The sequence below is a fragment of the Choristoneura fumiferana genome, chromosome 6 (assembly GCF_025370935.1).
Source record: "Choristoneura fumiferana chromosome 6, NRCan_CFum_1, whole genome shotgun sequence".
Taxonomy (NCBI): domain Eukaryota; kingdom Metazoa; phylum Arthropoda; class Insecta; order Lepidoptera; family Tortricidae; genus Choristoneura; species Choristoneura fumiferana.
In genome coordinates, this window is record NC_133477.1 from 4,456,031 (window position 1) to 4,479,455 (window position 23,425).

Sequence of the window (23,425 nt, forward strand, 5' to 3'; positions counted from 1 at the left end):
AAAATCAAATAACAGAAAATTAAATACTATTTACTTGCTATTTACTATCACAATACTTTTTACTGACAATTTTATAAAATTATATACGTTTCGTTTCTCCATATCTTTTTCAAAACATCGAGTCAACTATGTGTCAACCGATATAAAATGAAACGGAACGGAACGCGACTCGAACTGTCACGTCAAATAAAGAATTAGGCAGGGGGACCGACGTTTTTTCTCTCAAGTTTTTCTTTTGTCCAAAGCCTATTTGTGACCAAAACAAATAAAAGCACTACGGCCTCCCCGTATCAGATTGCCTGACGGAAATAAATCGTCAGCTGCAATGCACTCATCTATCATGTCGGGTTGAAATTGGAATTGATCGAATAAATCGTAATGATGGTTGAGATTTTCCGCCCACAGTGGCTATCATTATGTGATTGAGTTATGAGTGGTGAAGAGTGTCGTGTGGGGTTTGTGGAGGTTCAGCGTGTGGCCAGATAGTGGAGGTTTGGCGGGTGCATCGGTGGGATGGCGTCGGACGCGGACCGGGCTTCGCGGCCCAACTCGCTGCTGCTGGAGACGCCGCCGCCGGAGCGCGAGCCGCTGCGCTTCGACGTGCAGCTGGTAGGCGCCCCACCCGAGGTCGAGCAGCTCGTCAACAACATTAAACAAGTGGCCGAAGACTTCTTGTACCATTGGAAAACTTTTCCCATTGGTGAGAAGTGATTTTCCTTTATATTTATTATATTATTATTTAGATTGCTCGGTAATTACTTTCTTATCTACTAACCGTAAAGTTCAGCTTGATTTTAAATGGTTCTCTGAACAACAACTATGCCAAAAAATATTATCCTCCATTTATTTTATGCTAGGATATAAAAGAAACAACAAAACAAAAACAAATACTTGTCTTCCTAAATCAAGTGCTACAATACAGTGTTATATTGTGAAAATTTTAAAAACTATTGCTTTCTTTGCTGGCTAATTGTGGCTTGGGAATGTATTAATGGATCTAATTAGAGAGAGAATTTTGTTGAACAAAACAATGTTAGTTTCCTTTTGTGAGAAAATGTTTTCACTTTATTATTCAAGTATGCAGTCTGAAGTAAGCAATGCTTTACTTTTAGTTTTGTTCCACAATGTATAACAATTTTCTTGTTCTACAATAATTTAAAAAAAGCATATTTTTCATTATAGTGATTAAAAATATCAAGAACTAGCTGTTGCAGGCTATTTATCTACAATCCCACAAGAACATGCAATATTCTGGGATAAAAAATAACCCTGTGTCCTTCCAGGGTCTTAGACTCCATAGCAAATTTCATCTAAATCAGTTCAAAGATTTTAGTTTGACGAGGTAACATACAGACAGAATTACTGTGCATTTTAATACAGTGCAACTCACTTAAGACAATTTTGAAGCGACCCAGCCGAAAACTAGCCTTAAGCAGAAAAGTTTATTATGCAGTATAGAGTAATAAAACAGACAAAAAATTACCAAAAATATGCCTGTAGTGTAGAGGTGCAGAGACTGGTATAAAATTACATATTATGCAAAAAAAACTGTTATTCTAATCTATGCATATTTGTCCAGTTCTGCCATTGTCTCGGTTCACGGGCCCTGGTAACAGACCCTCTGACATCATCATCGCTCCTCCATGCGATGAGCTTGATGCAGCAGCCCTGGACGCAGGGGTGGAGCCCCATCCTCTGTCTTCGAAGCAGCTGCATGCTATCAAAGAAAAAGGGTGAGTGGAAGAACAAAACATATTTCATATAGTATAGGTAGTTAGAATTGTTAGGAAAAGGCAGCTTAATGGTAAATCAACTTATCGAGTTGCACAATGCTTTGGATGATTAAATTTTTAGTTTTTGATTTAGGTCATTCTAATTTAAACCTCTGTGATAACAGTTTTAAAACTAGTTGGTAGAATATTATACAGTAAAGATATACACAATGTCAGTGATACTGCAATGCAGAGTAAGTAGCATTTTCCATAAGGTCTAATTTTCACTGTCAGAACAGTACAATTATACCAGTATCACTTAACTCATAGACATGGGCACTCAACAAATAATTTTGGAAAGAAAAAAAATATATAAAATTGCATCACTATTCCTGTCATCCATAGACAATTTCACTCTGGTCATTTAAGTAATTTATTTAACCATGTTCCTGAAACCAATACTTAAACAGACAAAGGAAATTTGATCTTAATGAAAATATCATACCTAAAGCAACATCAATGAGATGAGATAAATTATGTCATGAGACAGAAAAGAAGCAAGATAGTAATAAAAATGTATCAGGCTTTGTGTTGCTTAAAGTTGTTTGCAGTAGTTAGTTTTGAGTTATTGGTGCTTTTATAAGTACATGATTGAACAAGATATTGTTTTATTATAATTCAATTCAATTCTTGAAAGTATAGCTCCATCAATACTGATGATGATTCCGCCAATGTCGAGGTTGGAAAAGACACTATCAGCTAGCCGTTGTATGGTAGCTTCAGCTTGCGATTGTTTTATTATATCAATTTAGCAGCTCTGTCTGCTCTGTTGTCATTTACATACCACAGTGCTGCCCTCTTTGAGCAGGAGGAGGTTCTTTTTTATAAAACGCATTTGACTTATTTATTTTATACAATCATATAAATACTCAAGAGATTTTTTTGTGATACCTCCTTAGCAAAATTTAAATTCATTTTTTTTTCATGCAAAGCAAGTACTTATACTGAACGTAACAAAAATATTGGTACTTAAAACTTAAATAAATCCATCAGCATCAGTTTAATGTGTCATCTAAAGGACAAAGCCTTTATAACTGTCACTCTTTAATCAAGCCTTAGCTGACCCTTTTCAAATGCTAATCCATCTTAATTATAATGTATTTCCAACTCCCGCGTTTTTATTAAGTGCTTAACATAGTCATTACCTCTAATTATGACTGAATGTGAGGGTGTTACATGTTCGTTTCAATTTTAAGTGGGTTTATTAAAAGAAAAATACAATGTTGGTTTGTGTAATTGGTGTCTGGTACTGGCTCATCTAACCAAATTAACGAGCCAGTACTAAGAAAACACGCCTGTATGTAATTGGGTAGAGTTATATTGCTAAACCCGCTGATTGGTTTCTCATTACGAATGCGGCTCTATCGGGGTGAATATTTGAGCGTTTTGACTGCTTGGTTAGACGTCATTACCATTCAGTGGCGGCGTAAAGGGGGGGGGGGCGCTCCGCCCCGGGTGCCAAGCACCAAGGGGTGACACACGACAACCCACTCGTACATCCAAAGAAGGCGCACAAAATCTCCCTCTTTAAAGATGCCAATCTACCCTACGCCACCACTGTTACCATCTCACGTTCATTGGCACAACTCAAATTAAAATGCCGCAATGGGCACTTTTACACGTCATTTTTTTTAACTACAAGCGCTTTCGGAAAGACCATCATTGCCAAGAAGAATGCGCCGTAAGAAACTTGGTAAAAAGTCATTTTTTCAAAATAATATTAATTACAAATAAAATTGGTACTTAAAAACTATAGGTAGTATAAAATTAAAGAAAAAAATACATGTAAAGAACAATAATACAGGGAGTATGGGGTCCCTTAGTTAGAAAACTAAAACTAAACATGTAACTATATCTACATTCAGTGGAAGTCTAGAATGCTCCCACCATCATAAATTAAAAAAATAATTAATAATAATTTGATTCTGAAATATACATTTCAGGTCAAGTAACCATTAACCTTTGAATTCCGAAGGCAAGCTCACGTCTGCCGCCCCCAAAGTTAGCTCACACGCACTAATGTCATGCTCTTGTCTCAACGGAAGGATAAGTCACAGGAGTTTCGGTCATGCTAAGGCGCGGCCACAAGCAAGTCGCTCGACGCACATTTCCAACGTCAAATCTGGTCACGTGACATATAGCGATAAAGCTGAAAGTGTTGAGCTTTATCACTGGAAAAAAACCCACTTCAATTTCGGCAAAAACACTGTTATTTTTGTTTCATTCACTCCAATTTCTTTTATTTACTTGTACCACTGCCACAACTGCTACTAAATGAGATTAAGAAATCAGCTTCCAAGACCAAGATCATTCCTGCAAGCAGCCATCTTGACGCTGCTGCTCGTCGCGGCGACTTGACGCTGCTTTTTTCAAAATCACATTCAAAATGGGGTCACGTGACCAGATTTATCGCTGCAAAAGAGCTACGAGCGACTGCATGTGGCCGCACCTCTAGATTTCCCGTTGGTATTGTCTTTACTTTTCATAATAATTTTACCCTGAGGATCATCTCTTTTAGTAATATTTGCCGAGAAAAAAAAAAGCTGTTAAAACGCTGAATATAGTTATCCATAAGCGTATCTTTATTTCAATCACACGGCTGTGCTCACAGCACAGTACTAGCTCCTAACTTCAGTAGAGTAAGAATCTAAATCAATAGTTTATTTTCATCACACTTGCTCGTAAACAGTGTCATAACATGCAGGCTACCTTGGTTGCAACCCCCCAAATAAAACCCTCGACCTTAATGTGCTTGTCATGAAACCCGTGGTCGGTAAATGATTCCATGCCCGTACTGATGGTGCTGCGCATGGCGAAGCAGCAGGACCACATGCACACGCGGCTCAGGCACATGCTGAGGGAGGGGGAGGGCGGCGCTGCCAAGAGCTTATATTTGGAACAATTATATTTTTTCTTTTAGAAATATAATTTTTTACTCGCAAATGTGATGAAAAACATTGTATGTCGCACGGGCGGTACTAGAATTACGAACATCGACTCATTAAAGCCCTCAGTCTTCGACTTCGGCCTTCTAATAGACTCTCGTTCGTAATTCCTTATTTACCGCCCTTAAGACACAATGTACTATTGCAATTAGCCCACAGATGGCTCTTTTTCATAATTATCTTTTTTAGGGCTCTGTACCCGAAGGGCGACAAACGGAACTCTGTTAATGTCGCTACGCTGTCCGTATGTCACTGCGTTGTTTCTCAACCATCGTAATAGATCGACAGCTGAAATGTATACAAAATGTATAGTTTGTGTTTCCGCTATAACAGCAAATAATAAAAAATAAATTTAAGATGAAGGATCCACACATCCATCCATTCAGATCCATCTCAGGCCTCTTGGTTGGCAACGCATCTGCAATACCCCTGGTGTTGCAGATGTTTATGGGCGGTGGTGATCTCTTACCATCAGGAGACCCACTTGCTCGTTTGCCATCTAGTCGAATATAAAAAAAAAACACAAAGAATGTAAGAACTCGTATTTTATGTATTTTCATCTTATCTCAAAGACATTTAGGGATTTTAAAAAAACAAGCCTCGTTCTTTCTCAAAGGGCTGGCAACACATCCATAACTCGGCTTATGTTATGGGTGTCCGTGGGCGGCGGTGATTGCTTTCCATCAGATGACCCGTCTGCTAGTTTACTCGCTATAATATAAAATAAAGTTAGGGTTCAAGCTTCTGAAATTCTTAAATCGTTATTCTAAATAGACAAACTGTAATGAAAAGCCGTCAACGTTATTGTATTATTACTGCACATTTTTGGACATTTTATAAGTATGCCCAGTGGCGTTAGCTACCGGAGGGCTAGACGGGGCAGTGCCCTGGGGCCCCCAAGCTCAGGGGGCCCCTGGTACTCTGACTTACAAGCTATAAATGACAAATCTGGAGTACGTCGAATTCGGAACACGACGAATACGGAACAAACGATTTTAAATACATCAAAGTCAAAGTCAAAGTCAAAATATCTTTATTCAATCTAGGCCATAACAAGCACTTATGAATGTCAAAAAAAATCTACCACCGGTTCGGAAAAACCTCTGCTGAGAAGAATCCGGCAAGAAACTCAACGAGGTAGGTATATATTATTTTAAAACAGATTTACAATATTATTAAATGATATGTATACATCACAAGTATTTAACACAACTTTATTTTTAACACAGTAGGTTCGCTATTTGAAGGGATCGCTAATGCGGATCGGAATTATTTCCAAATATCCCTGTCCATGATATAATCATTAACTTTATAATACGCCTTTGATATTAATGTCTTCTTGACAATAGATCTGAATTTTGTATCCGTTTCATTTATAATATTTTTTGGACATAGTTTAGTTGGGGCCCCAGTTTATTTTTTGCCCCAGGGCCTTTGGTTACCTTTACTTAGCTACGCCACTGAGTATGCCATAGTATAAATCGCGGTAAACACGTTACATTTTTACCGAGACACTCGGTGTCCTCTATTCATATCACTTTGTATTGGGGTATTGTAGCTGGCATGCACGCATTTTATTCAATTCATTCAACTCGAACGTGACACAACTGTGAACGGGGAGCGTTTTATGAGCTCCACTTTATGGAGCAGTTAATCACAGGGATTATGCTACAAAGTAAACTGAACTATTGTATCTTGCCGTCCCGCCGACGCTAATATTATTTAATACGGGAGTGAGAGGGACGGTACGATACGAACTTCGATTTTCGAATTTCGTTACTACGAAACTACCTCGCAGAATCTAGACGCGATTTTGTATTTGATTAAATTGATACTACGTACCTACACGCATGTCAATTTTCCAGCGTGTCGTTTATAAAAGACGGAGCGTGCAAAAATATCTGAGACGTCCTGTCGGAGCTAGAAATAGAGTCCTATTAGATATTTACGCAAGCTTTGCTGTGTCAGATATTGGTGCTGGTAACGTAGCTACGTTATGAGAAAGTTGGCAACCATTGTCAACATTACCAATGCGATTCCGACAGTAAATTCTCCAATATCTTTGACACCATCAATTAATTGACAAATTTTTATTGAGCTGTCTAACAACCCGGAGAGCTACTGCAAAATTCGCAAATAGAAGTTCGTATCGTACCGTCTGGCTCACTTCGTATTAAATACTGTTAGTGTGAGTGGGACAGCACGATCTAATTTTGAACTTCGTGGTATATGGTCAGAGGCTGTATTGTCTAAAGCCCCCGGGGCTTGCGATCGCATTCGCCAACTCTTTCTACCCTCATCCTGTACCTTGTGTCAGAAAGAGGTGATGAAAACGATTGTGATTCTGAGTGCGTTTGACAATTAGGCCCTTGGTCCCCCTATTCGCGGAATTCTCAAGTGAACCATAGCGATGAAATTAGTTATATTGATTAAGAAAAGACATGATTCCAGCACATAGGGTAAGTAGTTTATGATATTTAAGACGTTAGTAATTAAAAAAAGAGAGAGAAGGGGGGGGGTGACATTTATTTACACATATAAAGAAAAAATATTGGAAAAAAAAATTTAGGTATAGTTAAATTAGGTCCCACTAAACAACATACAAGCAACAAGCAAGCCTCAACGCTGTTTTCAGTGGGACTTGTAATGAAAATCTGGACATTTCCAATGTGTGTAAGGTGACCCGGGGCTATTGTAGCTGTGGGAATATTGTATCTGAGCCGACTGATGGCGTCCTTACGAAGCCATGTTCTTCTCGGCCATTTTACGTTGTGTTCGCCAGAAGACTGTCTTCACACATCACACATGAACATGGCGAACATGGCGTCGTAAGGACGCCATCAGACTGCTCAGATACAATATCCCCCCAGCTACAATAGCCCTTGGTCACCTTATTACAGTGTATTCTTAAAAGTACTGCATAGATAGCGCTTAATCTGTAGTTTACGATTTCGTTTTAAAATACACTTTTATTTAGGTATCATTATATCATTAAAGAAAATCCAACAATTACATCGGACGGGGCAAAAGTGGCAAAACACTCAAAATATCTGCTACGCTCTAAGGGTGAAGTCAGACGAGTGTAATATTTTGAGTTGTGAATCGCGTAATGTCTGCTTTCGGATTGCATTCGGTTTTATACAAAACTTCGGTTTCTGCCACATGGGGACCCAAAATGAGTCGTACATAAATAAGATTTTTGTATGAAACTAAAATTACGCGACTCACAACTCAAAATATTACGCTAGTCTGACGTCACCCTAACGGCTCGCGGATAGAGTTGCATTAAATCCTTTTGAGTGTATCGTCCTTTCAGACTTTACTCCATCAAAACTTATTTTACAACCCCATCTTTTCATACATGAAGGACGACATTGTTTTTATGTTGCCGTGATTGCCAAGTTAATTAAAATGTTATATAGAGTTTGTTTTTCTTAAGCTTGCACAAGGACAGGCTTAAGCCGAAGAAGCTCAATAGTAAACAGTTGGATTCTATTCGCGAATGGGGGTATGTAGCGCATATTATATATTATGTATGTTGTAATTATGTGTATTGTATACATCGAACGTTGGCGCCAATGTTTGCCAAACAATAACTTTGCGACATTTGGAGGACGGTCGTCGGGGACAGTTGAAGCAAGGTCAAAGATTGCAGCTTTTGACTTGTACTGTCCAAGGTTAACGAACTATTGGTGAAAACATATTCAGTTCAAAAAGGGAACAAAAAAACTATATCCTCTTGAGTCCTAACTTTTTTTAACACATTCGGCCCCGGCAACGATCCTATGAACGACGCTATGCCTACCCATATCCCACAGCAGTCACAAATACGTGTCACTGGCATTGGAGTCATCATTATCATCATCATGGTGGCCTTTTGGTTATCCAATCTTCTTTCACTCTTGGCAATCTTGTGCCCATCTCATCCAGTCTCGACCTCCGTGCCGTCGAATGTCGTCCATCCAGCGCTGCGGTGGTCTGCCGCGGTCTCCATTCAAGGACTCGTCTTGTCCAGTGATTACTAACTAACGCACTCGGAACTTCTCGAGACGCTAAACACTGTAACGTGGTAATTATTACTCGTTGTTTAGCGTGATAAGATACGTACCGAGAGTGTTAGAAAATAACATTGTTAAAAAAAAATCAATGAACAAAATTTGTACTCTAAAGTACATACGGCCGTTATTCTTAGTTTTAATTTATTCTTTACAAAATACGGGAGGACTCACGACGATAAAATATAAAAAAATCCGATTATTTAAAAATAATGCCCATACGTAAGTAAACAAGGTGGGCCCTGTAACAGGAGCAAAAAATTAAACCACAGCTTCCACTCTTCATCTTGAGCTAATTTAGTTCTACAACTTTTGAAAATATCTTGTATTATGATTTTTATTATAGTTTAAAGTTTAATTGGACAAGCAATGTATTGTGACAGGCGATGTCATTTAGGCTATTGGATGCCGTACATTGAAAATACCATTTGTTTGGAATAAACATAATGATAAAATTACTTAATTTTTGAAAGTTGCACAACTAAAGTAGTTCCATTTGAGTAGCAGAACCTGGGTTTTAATTTTTTGCTCGTGTTACCTTGTACAGGGTCCACCCGGTATGTATTTTTAACAAACATTGGTGCTAATGAGACCCCCATGATTAGCATGACCCCATTAATCTTTAGCTATGCTTAATATTTGTGTAATTATTGTGTAAATATTATGCTATCATTCATTAGATTTTCAATGCGTAATACTATTTATATAGAAAATATTATTGAATCTGTTCTCGTATCTGTTATTTAGCCACTTTTGGAAATACGGTATTTGACAACTCCTGAATTTGCCATGTCTTAATATTATTATGAAAATATAGATATACAGACAGTGTTGAGCGAAGAGAAAACTTAAATCGGTTGAAAATTGGATTTATAGTGATTTTTTTGAAAAATCTATATACCTGTCTAACACCAGGGGGATTGCAGATGCGTTGCCAACTTAGAGGCCTAAGATAGGACACCTCAAGTGCCAGTTATTTCACTCAAAAAACTAAGCTACTTTAGCTAAAACTAAGCTGCCTTAGCCTTCGATGTTAGTTTTTTTTTTATAGCAGCCCGGATCAAATTGCTTCACAAATGATCTTTGCTGTTAGATTTTGGCCAGGTGATTTATACTTTTCGATCATTATCCTGAATGTTTGTATAAAAACTGTTCATTTTGAACTTTGATTAATTATGCGGCATGACTATTATACAGTACTAATATGCATAAGACAATTATGCTAATTGAATAATATGATTTCAGAAATTCGGTAATTTGTTTATGTGCATATTGTTTTTATACTTTCTAAATATTTCGACAGATTGAAATTCTGATAAGTATTTGTGTTATGAGAAATGAAAATTCGCAAATCGTTGTTATGACAAACATTACACACCCCTTTCGTTGGCCAGAGTCTAAAAAGGTTTCATCACCCTGGTACGTGATTCAGTTTTCTTGGCTGTACAGTCGAACCATTTGATTTCTGACCCACTGTAGAACGCTTTCACAGTAAGGGTCACAATGAATTCGCTTGTCAAGCAATGCGATGTCACTATGACTCTTTCTACGAAATGGTTCCACAGTGGGTCACGAATACATGCATACTTTAAGCCCAGTTAATATGCAAAAAAGTCGTGCATGTTGCAATACGAACGAGTTTGAACCGAACCGTCATCCGCGGCAACCTCGTTTTTTTTAAGCTGGGTACTGACCAACGTTAAGAGGTGTAATGTAGGTACATTCGCATCGAGCGTGTTAGGTACGCATTGAGCATGTTCGCTGTGTTCTAAAAATCGGCGTAATGTTGCTCGTCAAAACTTACGCTCCATACTCGCCGGCCACTCAGTCTTAACAATTCAGACTTGTTACAGCGTACTGACTGAACCGCGTAACAGTCAAAGGATTCGCCAAAAAACCGACTGCCGGATGGGAGCACTCAAAGCGAGCAACGAGCGGCTCGTTGCTCGCTGGTTTCCCCGTAACTGTTACGGCGTAACACTACGTACTGACTGCATGAATGCTCGCTGTGTAACATGTTACATTACACCTCGTAACATTGGTCAGTACCCAGCTTTACGTCCTCGCAACGTATTACGTGCACGGTCTTCTTGCAAGTCTAAACTAAGGCTTTATATTCGTAACAAAGCAAGTGACAGCTGCAATTTTCATACAGCGAATTCGAAGTGCCGTCGCGTCACTTCCCCGGGCAGACGCACGTTTGGCGCGTCGCGGGATGGTTGCAGCGTGGACGCGCGCGAGCACGGGACGAGCTGTACGCGCACGTGGCGCGCGCGTGCTCGCTCATCGTGCTGGTCGCGCGGGACCGCTTGTTGCGCGACGAGCCGCTGTCAGTTAGGAGGGGCGCTGATGCCGCGCTCAAAGGGTTGCACAGGTAAGGGAGATTATTAGAAAATATTGAACACGTATTTTTTTCTTTTGCCAATCAAACAAAAAACTAAAATGACTTTTCAGCCACAATGCAGTGGCCGCGGTCACAAGTAGACGAGTAGTTCCGTGATAAATCCCTAGTTATGATATATAATAGTTATGACGTTATGAGTAAAAACCACGAAGTTTAAAACATAAGTAATTACCAAGATATAAAAATTATACTTTCCCTCCTGCAGACTCATGGATCTCATTTTCGGGATGCCTTCGCTAGAGGCTAAGGACTTGGAAAAGAAGATACGCGAAGAACGATCGAGATACTTGGTCGCTGAATTGATTTGTATGGTAAGTTACTCATCGCATTGCTATAATGTTTAACATCCATTACAATTAAAGCTTACAATGGTGACTGTTTATTAATGAGTTAGAAGTTAACTAATGACGGTTTCCGTCACAGGGTACCTAATTGGCGCTAGTATCCTGAGATCCGTTTGATTGAGAACTTTGAAATTTGTGTCGCGTTTGTGATTGGTTTAAAACTAAATTAGTGACTCGCCCCGGCTTCGCATGGTTGCGATTTTGAAAGGACGACTAGGGAAGCGAGGGCCTAGACAGTGCCGGTCTCTCACCGGCTGAAAACCCGGCTGCACGTTTCCAACCTACCAGGAGCTTATTTGTTTGTATTTACAGCCTGAAAACCAGGAGGACATAGCAGCGTTGGCGGCTTGGGTGACGCGCGCGATGCGCAGGGCTGCCGCGGAGAAGACGGACGCGCGCGAGCCGCCGCGCATCGCGCCGCGCGTGCCCTGCGTCTACACCACGCCGCAACGCACTCAGGTGAGGGTACCAGGAGGACATAGCAGCGGTGGCGGCATGCCCTGGGTGCCCTGCCAAAATTTACTGAATAAAATATTTGTTTTTTTCCCACAAATCTACCAAATTCAAATAATTAAGGTAATCTAAAGCCGAGTTTGGACTTGCAAGAAAAATTATGCAAGTTGCATTACATTGCGAGGCCGTAAAGCCAACGAGTTTGCAGTGGTCAATCGAGCGCCGCAATGGATGTAATGCAACTTGCACGATTTTCTTGCAAGTCTAAACTCGGCTTAATGATAGAAAGACTTTGAACATGGAGACTGACAAAATGGTGCAAACAACGGTCAAGCTTTATTTTTTGACCCTCGACGCGGAAAGAAGGTTGTTATAAGTTTCACGCCGAGGTCTGTATGTCACTTCTTCTTGTTTTTTTTTGTTTTGTCTATGGCCACAGACTACAATGCAATATGTTTTTGCTTTCCTTCTGAACCAATTTCACAAAAATCATAGAACTACGTAGCGTTACGCGTTGTGACTAGTTCGAAAGACTGCGGGCGTGCGTGCCGGACGGAACGCATAACCCTACTGAGTTAGACCCGTTGCGGCCGGTTTTGACACCTGTAGAATGAGGGCTATCGTTTTTTGTCTCACTAGATGGCGCACTGTTGCGTGAGGTTTTTAAGTATGACTTTCAAAGTCTGTTATTACGGGGGTGAAAACAAAGTTTAGATTAAAATCATATTTAATAAACCTTAAAACCGTACCGTAAAAATTTCGAGCATGCCACAGCGTTGCATAGTCCCCGTTCCGAAAGACAAAACTGTCTCAAAACACAGACATTCATTGCCCCGGAACGCATATTTGCCATAATTAATTTCAGATATTGCAAAATATTCACAAAATTATTCTAATTATAAATAAACCCGCGTAGCTCACCCAAAAACTATGAGATTTGACATTTCGGAGACCTCACGCTACACTAGCGCCTCTAGCGGCGAATTCATACGCGATAGCCCTCATTGTACCTATATCGCGGAGTACGTCGCGCCTGCTATGGCTGTCTCTGTTATTTTCACGATACTCTTCGTCAGGTGGACCTGCGGCTGTACCGGCGCGATTTGTTGCGGCGCGCCGCGTCGACTCTGCAGGCGATACTGGAGCGTGAGGCGCGCGGCTGGTTCCTGCATTTTCGCGAACGCCGCGCCGCCAGCCTCGCTAGCCAGAAAGTGCCGGCTCGCGACATCGAACAGGTAAACAAAATTAAAACAAAAAAAAATGTTTTTTTTTTTTCATTGTCTGTAATATCTCGAGTCGCCGCGCAAGACTAGCAAGTTTGCCTATACCTATCATATAAATTCAAATTCAAATGATTTATTCAGTAAATAGGCCGCAATGGACACTTTTACACGTAATTTTTTAAACTACCAGCGCTTTCGGAAAGACCATCATTGCCAAGAAGAATGCGCCGCAAGAAACTTGGCAGAAAGTAATTTTTTCATAATAGAGGTAATATAATTACAAATAAAATACTTAAAAACTATTATACAATTAAAGAAAAAAAATACAAAAAATAATAATAATAAAAATACAGGGATGTATGGGTCCCTTAGTTACAATACTAAACACAACTATATCTACGTTCAGTGGAAGTATAGAATGCTTCCACCGTCATAAATTTAAAAATGATAATAACAATAATTTAGTTCTGAAATATACATTTCAGGTCAAGTAACCATTAAGCTTTTGGATTTTGAAGGCAAGTTCACGTCTGCCGCCCTCTAAGTTAGCTCATAAATATCTGAGAGGCGGTGGAAGCCGATACCATAGAGCCTTTGCACACTGCGTTAAACGCGCTGTTGACGCAGCGTTTTGGAACGTTCCGTTTGACGTTACGGTGTTGTTTCGGTGGCAGGAGGTGCGGGCGGCGGCGATGCGCGAGTACGTGTCCCGCGTGTGCGCCGCGGTGACGGCGAGCGAGCAGCTGCGCGCGCTCGGCCCGGGCGTGCCCGAGCTGCTGGCCGGCCAGCTGCGAGCGGCCGCCATCGTCACCAGGTCAGCTGCTTGCTAGGGCGGGGAGGGGCGCGGCGTGCGCGGTACGTGTCCCGCGGTGACGGCGAGCGAGCAGCTGCGCGCGCTCGGCCCGGGCGTGCCCGAGCTGCTGGCCGGCCAGCTGCGAGCGGCCGCCATCGTCACCAGGTCAGCTGCTTGCTAGGGCGGGGAGGGGCGCGGCGTGCGCGGTACGTGTCCCGCGGTGACGGCGAGCGAGCAGCTGCGCGCGCTCGGCCCGGGCGTGCCCGAGCTGCTGGCCGGCCAGCTGCGAGCGGCCGCCATCGTCACCAGGTCAGCTGCTTGCTAGGGCGGGGAGGGGCGCGGCGTGCGCGGTACGTGTCCCGCGGTGACGGCGAGCGAGCAGCTGCGCGCGCTCGGCCCGGGCGTGCCCGAGCTGCTGGCCGGCCAGCTGCGAGCGGCCGCCATCGTCACCAGGTCAGCTGCTTGCTAGGGCGGGGAGGGGCGCGGCGTGCGCGGTACGTGTCCCGCGGTGACGGCGAGCGAGCAGCTGCGCGCGCTCGGCCCGGGCGTGCCCGAGCTGCTGGCCGGCCAGCTGCGAGCGGCCGCCATCGTCACCAGGTCAGCTGCTTGCTAGGGCGGGGAGGGGCGCGGCGTGCGCGGTACGTGTCCCGCGGTGACGGCGAGCGAGCAGCTGCGCGCGCTCGGCCCGGGCGTGCCCGAGCTGCTGGCCGGCCAGCTGCGAGCGGCCGCCATCGTCACCAGGTCAGCTGCTTGCTAGGGCGGGGAGGGGCGCGGCGTGCGCGGTACGTGTCCCGCGGTGACGGCGAGCGAGCAGCTGCGCGCGCTCGGCCCGGGCGTGCCCGAGCTGCTGGCCGGCCAGCTGCGAGCGGCCGCCATCGTCACCAGGTCAGCTGCTTGCTAGGGCGGGGAGGGGCGCGGCGTGCGCGGTACGTGTCCCGCGGTGACGGCGAGCGAGCAGCTGCGCGCGCTCGGCCCGGGCGTGCCCGAGCTGCTGGCCGGCCAGCTGCGAGCGGCCGCCATCGTCACCAGGTCAGCTGCTTGCTAGGGCGGGGAGGGGCGCGGCGTGCGCGGTACGTGTCCCGCGTGTTACGATACGCGACCTTACGATAGCTACGTCTACGCAACCACCACACTACGATCACGGCGTCATCATGACGCGTTTCGAACTCAACCAGAGTTCATCCTCGGAGCTACACAAAGTAAATAGTAATAAATAAATAATAAATATCACGGGACAATTGACACCAATTGACCTAGTCCCAAAGTAAGCTTAGCAAAGCTTGTGTTATGGGTACTGAGCAACGGATAAATATAATTATATAGATAGATACATACTTAAATACATAGTAAACACCCAAGACCCGAGAACAAACATTCGTATTTTTCATACAAATATCTGCCCCGACACGGGAATCGAACCCAAAAGGCCAAAAGTAGAGACGGGTGGAAGAAAAAAAGAGAAGACTTTTGCTTAGCAGTGGGGCATACTCCAAGTTAAATAAAAAAATATGTACATTAACTATTGGTTGTGATTCATAGAATCCAATAAATGACCCCCGTATCCTACAGGGCGGAGGAAGGCGTCCGCAACAAGATCGAAGCGGGCCTCGCGACGGCCGAAGCCCGGCTACGCGCGTCGCACCCGATCCTCTCGCACGCGGCGGCGTGGCGGCGCGAGCGGCTGGCGGCGGCGGCGCGCCGGCTCGGCGCCGAGCTGCGCTGGGCCGCGCTGGAAGACGCCGCCGTGGATCTGCTGGCGCATAAGCTGCATCAGCACCGGTACTTCCTGCTGAGGGATCTGGCCTTCTTGAGGGACCGGGAGCCGCTGCTGATGAAGGTGAGCAGATGTATAGCTTGTCTAAGCTAAAATGACGCGTCCCTCACTCAGCTAAATCAGTTAGACTCAGACGGTTATTGTAACACTTGCTGACGCATAAGCTGCATCAGAAGCTTGCTGTTGAGGGATCTGGCTTTCTTGAGGGACCGGGAGATGCTGCTGATGAAGGTGAGCTCATTGTGCCTATACAACGAACAGCTTTTGCTTAAATTACTATTAATATTTGTTTCTTTTTTTATTTTTGTTATCTTTCTTAAATTAGGAGATAAAATATTGCATCGGCATGAAAGTGGAGAAGTTACGTCCTGCGAAAATTATCTTATTATTAAGGTCACAGCTCATTACAGCTACCCGGCACCCGAGCAGCACCGCCTTGCCTCGAGCGGTTAGTATTTTTTCATATGGATTTGTATGGGTATGCGCTCACTACATCAACTCCGTAGCGTAACGTCACCGGATCGCCTCACTCGCGAGGTGCCCACGCGCGGACGGCGAGTGGATCTCTCAGTGACAGCCCGCTACTCGCCGCCATAGTGACTACTAGGAAATTTGTGGACCACGCGAGGCCCACTCGATGTTAACGCGGTCCACCCGTGGGCCACCTGCCGACCACGTCGACGTCACCTACGCTGAAAGTCGCGGCGGTGTTGGTCGGGTGCTGCAGCTCTAATGAGCTGTGACCTTTATTGTCACTTTGATACTGTATTGTTGATTATTTGTAATCAGACCTGAAATTCTGTCCACATCCATTTATATCTTTGTCCTTGATTGTACAGTCACCAGCACCAATATCTGACACACACAACAAGCGTGCATAAATATCTGATACAACTCTATTTCTAGGACCGCGGCCGGTAGGACGTGTCAGATATTTTTGCTCCCTTGCTATAATCCCTACTGACCAGGAGCTGCGCGCCGCTAAGACGCCGACGCGCGAGTTCACCTGGGAGACGCGCATCTGGCGGCCGCAGCACTGGGTGGTCGTGCGGCACTTCCGCGGGCGCGCGGAGCGCATCCCGACCGTGCTGAGCACGCGCGCCACGTCCATCGTCACGCCGCGCTCCGACCCCAGCCAGCCCGTGTTCCTCGTGGACAAGGTGACACTGTATGACCCCTATAGACCAGGAGCTGCGCGCCGCTAAGACGACGACGCGCGACCTCACGCGCGGCTTAGAGCCTGTCTTCGTTCGAGTAAAAAATAACCTGACCAAAAAAAAAAGCATTTAGAATACAAGTTTTTTTTGCTGACTGTACTTTTGTTGACTGTACTTGCATTGTCACCCAAACTACATTTGCATACCAAATTTCAAGTCGATGCTATTAACCGTTGAAGAGTTCCGTCCTGTGGAGACGATCCTGGCTGGACTACCAGGATGTTACTACTACATTATTGTATTGTCACGCGATTTACATAAGTATTCCAAATTTCAAGTCAATCTGACTTCTGGAAGTTGGTCAAATTTAACTTGCAAGATTTGATTACAGACAAGACAGACAACGGGACAGATGAAACTAAATAAAAGCTTGTAAGATTATTGTAGTAAGATTTACACGTCACTCGGACAGATTACAATAGACTGTCCACGATAAAATCTGGTCATGCATGATCTGTGTATCTTTGTAATGCGTTCATTAAGCAGAACTATTTGGATATTAAACCACATAATAAACATACAATCATAATCAAATAAAATCATAGTAAAATGAGTTTTAGCTTTATGCATTTCAGTGTGCTTGAATTGCTTTGTACAGCGTTTTTTGATAATCTACACTCGTTTCCAACTATTCCAACTTCAATGGGCACAATTGTATTTATATTTTCACAAGCTGTTTTACGCTCTTTAGGATATCTTTCCAAAAAGAATCATGATGTAGCTGTAGAAATACTTGGGGGAGTCGGGAAAAGTTTCTGATCCAAGCACCAAAAGTTGTTTTTATATGGGAGGCATTTTTCTGTAAAAAGGGAAAATTCACCAAAGTTAAAACACTTCCAAACTACCTCAATCTGAACTCAATTCGAAAAATGTTAGCTGTTGTGGTCTTTTCAGACAATGTAATACGCTATAAAGTGTATTATCCAATAAAATATATATATATATTTTACAAAAAACCTAGTAAAGACCGTCAGAAGACGCTGTTCGAAATAATTTAGGCACAGTCTAATACGTAAAGCTAAAACTCACAGACGCCCCAACTTTTTATTATGTAGTTTCATATCCCACTAATTAGTTAAAAAAGTGCTGCTTAAAAATTTGCATTCATTACAAAGATACACTAGGCATTGGAGAGAGAGATCTCTATATCATTGTCTCTCTCTCTAAAGTGAAATGCCTATAGACCTCGGTTATTTATCTATACTTACATTGTTTCCTTTGAGAACTGTAACTGAGTGCCATGTTATTTTTTATTTCATAGGAGATCGTGCGACGGTCGAGCACCCGCTGGCCTGGCTGGCGGCTCGTCAATCTTGCACACAGGTAAGAAGCAAGTGTATAACCCCTCGTGTTACGGATGTCTATGGGCGGCGGTGTTTACTTCATAATGTTTGGGATTATAAAGGCTAGACTTTCTGCCTTACAGCACTGCCGTTAGTGTCCAATAGACATCAGTTCTGCTGTATATCACTGACGGTTCGATGGTTTGTACGCAGATGTTGGAGCTGGAGTTGGAACATGATGTTCCTCCTGGGCGTGGTGGTGGTGTGGTGCTCGCCGCTGTCGCTGCGGACGCTGCTGCGCGTGCGCGCCATCGCGCCCGAACTGGAACTGTCGCAGGTAACAAACAGGAACAAGACACCTGTTCACTTTCACAAAAGACGCAAATGCTATACGAAATAGGTACGGTCAGGGACTTTAATTCATGAGCCACCGTGGAACCGTTTCACAGTAAACGTCATAGTGACCATCGCATTAAATTAACAAGGAAAACCGTAGGCTTTACAAGAGCTGATACGAATGGGTTGAACGAAAGAAATGTCACATATAGACATTTTTGTAGCATCTTATTTTCCTATTTACGTGAAGTTTTTTTTATTTTATTTTTTATTCGACAAAGGAAAACCTTCGTCAGTTATTAAATTGATTCCTTTACAAAGTCATAGATTCTAAGTACGTTTTGAAACCAAAGTACTAAGTAGACAAGTGCATATCAAATTATACTTACTTGACATGATAACAAGGGTCAAAATAGTATATACCTCATCAATACAAAACCTTTTTAATAAACAACTTCGTAAAAGTTTAAATCAAATAATGTTATGTTTAGCAGGTTGACAGGTTGACGCAGTATGTCCTACTCAATCGGTAAAGCAGATTAGCGCTCATACTGAGCAAAGGGAAATAGATCTTAGGGTGACGAACCTTTTTTTACTCCGACTGTACACTAACAATATACAAAGAGATCGACGGATGACATGGTTAAAGCAGCGGGTTCACGGTGGATGCAGGCCGCTTCCGACCGAAGCAACGAGGTCTATGAGCAACAGTGGACGTCCTACGGCTAATATTATTATGATGATAATCAAATGTCAGAATTTCAAGGAACAATAATCTAGATTTAGGCCATGTAAATTTCACCAGTACCTAAGTATTAGTAACCTTTTTCCTCTAGGTCAATGGCACTCTATTCCCGAAGCGGAGCAGCGAGACGCAGACGATGTGGTCGCGGCTGCTCAAACTGTGGCGGCACGTGTCCAAAGAGAGGACGCGTTTCGAAACCGAGCCTGACACTGGTCAGTACACCATAGCGATTTTTTCCATGTCTCCAAGATTCCCTAATCTATAGATTCCCCAGCGTACAGATTCTCAAATTCCCAAATCTACTGTTGACCCATGTTTTGATGGTCCTTCTCCTTAGAAGGGTTGTATATTCGGGTCAAAGATTTTGGAGGAAAAAATTACAGGTCTATGATAGTTATGATTATGACTGTATTCTAGTCTCGTTTGTCACAAATATCTGACACCTACTTTACATATAAAAATGGAAAAGTTTACCCGTAAATTATGTTATAGTCTGATACTTTCAATGAGGATTGGTCGGTCGCAGCTGTTTTTTGTCCTAAAGCTTAGTTTAGACCTACCAGTAAAACCGAGCAAGTTGCATTATGAACCAGTTTGAACTGGTCGAGTGCCGCTGTGTAATACACCTTGGTCACCAAGGAGTTGGGGACGTGCAACGGGATTTTTTGCCTGTTGAGTCCGGCACTTTATGGGCCCTCGCTTCCCAGACGTCCATAATTTATTTTTCACACCTCTCCTTCAGAAAAGTAACTTTTCCTCCCTGACGAGAGGGAGCAAAGTGCAACTTTTCTGTTCAAGGCTTTTCTAAGTCTTTTATTGCAAATGACATTTTTTGAAGTTGATAATTGTAAAGCCACGCTATTTTCTATGCTGGCTGTTCTTTAATAATATTTAGATATTTTTTTTCAACTTTCTTAATGCTCGGTGTGAAAAGTTTTATGAGCCACTAGGGAGCAAAATTATTTTCATATTGGGCGTTAAAACTTGAATCCCTCATTACGCTCAGGATTCTATTGTAGAATCCTTCGCTACATTCTGGTTTCAATGTACGCCCTCGCCGTAAATACACCATTTTGCTCCCTTGTGACACAAATAACTATTTCCCGACTTTACGCCCCCATCTCGTATGAAGCACTTGGCATAAAATTAAGTAAACAAAAGCAAGGACCAAGGGTCTTTGTCTTGGCGACCACAAAAAAATACACCTTGCACGACGTTTGCAAGTCTAAACTGGGCTTAAGCCTGGGCTGGGTTTAAGATTTTAAAATCTGAATATCACTCAACAGGTCTCCTCGGCAAGGGTCTCAGCCGGCAAGCGAATCGCGTATGGAACTACGGCGTAGTGGGCGGGCTGGGCTCCCTGGGGCTCCTCCTGGTGTTCCCCATAGTGGTGCTGGTGACGTGCGCGCTGTCGCTGGCGGCGGCGGTCGCCGTGCCGCTGTGGGTGCCGGCGCTCACGCTCGCCGTGTACGCCGGGAACGCGCTGGTCTATGACTTGGATTGCCCCGACCCGCCGCGACTTAACAGGTTAGTAGAACCGCGTTGCAATATACACGTCCCATTACACTGCTGGGCCCAGGCCTAGAGTTGGTGTACGGTTGTGTTGCTCTGAAGATGAGCTCTGGTTGAGTTCGAAACGCGTCAGTGTATTGTGGTGGTGGTGATACATGGGTTTGTGTGATCTGTGTGTGTTCTTACAGTGTGGAGATGGAGGAACTGCATGAACACGCATATCTTGCATAAACTATCATAAGGTCGCGGGTGAGCAAAGAAATTCTTTTTCACTTCTCATGCTCGTAAAGTTCGTGTTTATGCTGGATCTAGGCGACATAAAATTACTTTTTATGCTCTAGTGCATAAAGTAAAATATTCGGCTAAGACCAAAGTAATCAGGTGTCAACAGCTACAAACGAAAAAGTTTCCACATATTTTTTAAATAATTTTAATTTATATAATAATTAAAATCAATAAAACTAAAGTAAGCCCTCTTGTTCTGAGAGGAGGCCTGTGCCCAGCAGTGGGACGTATATAGGCTGGGATGATGATGGATGAAAACTAAAGTAGAGTAATTCGTGAGAAATAAAAGGAACATAGTAAGTGAACAATTGTTTCCAGTCTTGCTATTTTATGTCCTCGCAACCGAAGTGAAAAGCAGTGTAAAACTTGAGCATTATAAACCCATTTTCCCCTCGACGTGTCTATCCACCCTCGCCGTACCGACTCAGGCTACATGAACGGCTTGAGTAAAATGGCTCGTTTTATGCTCTTGTTGTACAACTACTATTAGTTCATCATCGATATCATCACTACTTTGAAAAATCTCGTATCTCAAATCAATACGTCAACAAAATTGAACCTTGACCCAATGGTCATAAAGTGCACTCAGAAAAGTTATCCATTTTGAGATACGAGTTTTTTTTAAAGTAGTGACGATATGGACCTCCGCAAAGTAACGCCTGATTCAATAAATTATTTCTCTTCAGATGGTTCGTGCTGTTTGAAGTGGTGGTGTGGCAGATAGCAGTACAAGGGTTCCTGCAGCCCGTGGCTGCGTTAGTGGTGGCCGTCGTCGTGTGCCCGGTCTTCGCGTTGCTACTGCTCGTTGGTCAGTCATCTCATCACTGCTATGCCCAACAGGGTCCATTCCATGATGATCGAATATCCTACTAATATTATAAATGTGAAAGTTTGTGAGTGAGTATGTTTGTTACTTCTTCACGCTGAAACGGCTGGACGGATTTGGATGAAATTTGGCTAAAAGTTACTTTATAACCTGGATTAAAACATAGGATACTTCTTATCCCGATATTCCAACGGGATAGGGATAACATCTCTACATAACAATCGCTGGGCTTAGAGTCATGAAATTTGATATGTAGGTAGCTGGACGTTTGGAACAACACATGGGCTACTTTTTATCCCGAGGTTCCAACGGGATAGGGATAAAATCTCGAACTAATAACCGCTGGGCTTAGAATCATGAAATTTGGTATGTAGATAGTTGGACATCTAGAAAAACACATAGGCTACTTTGTATCCCGATGTTCCCACGGGATAGGGATAAAATCTCGAAATAACAACCGCTGGGCTTAGAGTCATGAAATTTGGCATTTGTGTTTTAATTTAACGTCAATGAAAAAAACCCCAACGATCCCGGAATTTCAATTCAACTACTGTATCTAATGATTTACGCGTGCGAAGCCGCGGGTAAACGATAGTACTTTTATAAAATGTTGTAAACATTATTTAAGAGCATTAAAGCATTGAGATATCATGATGTAATCTACATTAAAATATACTCAGCGCCACATAATTTGGCCCACTCTATATACACCTATTACTGCATACATTTTAGAGGCAGATTTTTTGCCGCTCAGTATCCCACGGGTATGCCACATTTAGGGAAGGTATCTTAAATAATGAAGATAGACAATTTTAGTGAAAGAAGACTTTATTTTGATTTTAAAAGCAATTTTAACTGCATTCAAAGATTTTTGAATAATCACCTGTCTTAACCGGGGATCCAACTGTAATTTTACGACACCGATCAAAAGGCTCAATCGAAAGGGTTATTTTTTCCAAGTAAAATGAAAAATCCCCCCAAAAAAACCCTAATCCTAATCCTTATCTTTTGAAAATGATGAATGTGTGCAGGCGGCGTGAGCTGGTGGGGGCTGCGCGCGCTGTGGGAGGCAGTGGCGTGGCGCGCGCTCATCCGGCGCATGGCGCGCGTGCCCGCGCACGACTCCGCCTTCTGCCGCCGCGTGGACGGGCCCGGCCTGCGCTCGCGCACGCATTACCAGCTCACGTGAGTACACTAAGAGCTGACCGCTGCCACAGCTCTTATAATTACTCCATCACACTGCCAGTGCAGCTCACACACAAACGGAGAGGTAGGTTAGGTTAGTTAGGTATCTTCAGATGCCCGAAGCACAAAAATAGAAGCCCCGGGAAGCGGTGCTCCGTCGACATAAGGGGTTGCCCATTGAGAAAAAAAGTGGTAAAATATGCAAATGGTTAAAAATCCCGTCAACAAAATAAACTTTTGATAAATAAATATAGTGGAAAATATGCGAATGGA

At 43.1% G+C, this 23,425-nt stretch overlaps 1 protein-coding gene across 1 annotated transcript in view; it reads left to right on the forward strand.

Moving 5' to 3' along the window:
• Positions 1 to 185: 185 nt before the first annotated feature.
• The window catches only part of LOC141428867 (uncharacterized), a 39,980-nt gene continuing 16,740 nt past the window's right edge, over positions 186 to 23,425 (forward strand). Inside the window, 15 exon segments of the mRNA XM_074088909.1 lie at positions 186 to 700; positions 1,580 to 1,733; positions 10,928 to 11,146; positions 11,382 to 11,487; positions 11,833 to 11,979; positions 13,050 to 13,208; positions 13,871 to 14,010; positions 15,559 to 15,826; positions 16,732 to 16,923; positions 18,242 to 18,303; positions 18,477 to 18,600; positions 19,436 to 19,556; positions 20,631 to 20,871; positions 21,828 to 21,949; positions 22,999 to 23,152. Of these exon segments, the coding sequence (XP_073945010.1) occupies positions 514 to 700; positions 1,580 to 1,733; positions 10,928 to 11,146; positions 11,382 to 11,487; positions 11,833 to 11,979; positions 13,050 to 13,208; positions 13,871 to 14,010; positions 15,559 to 15,826; positions 16,732 to 16,923; positions 18,242 to 18,303; positions 18,477 to 18,600; positions 19,436 to 19,556; positions 20,631 to 20,871; positions 21,828 to 21,949; positions 22,999 to 23,152 (2,396 nt within the window). The 5' untranslated portion in view covers positions 186 to 513.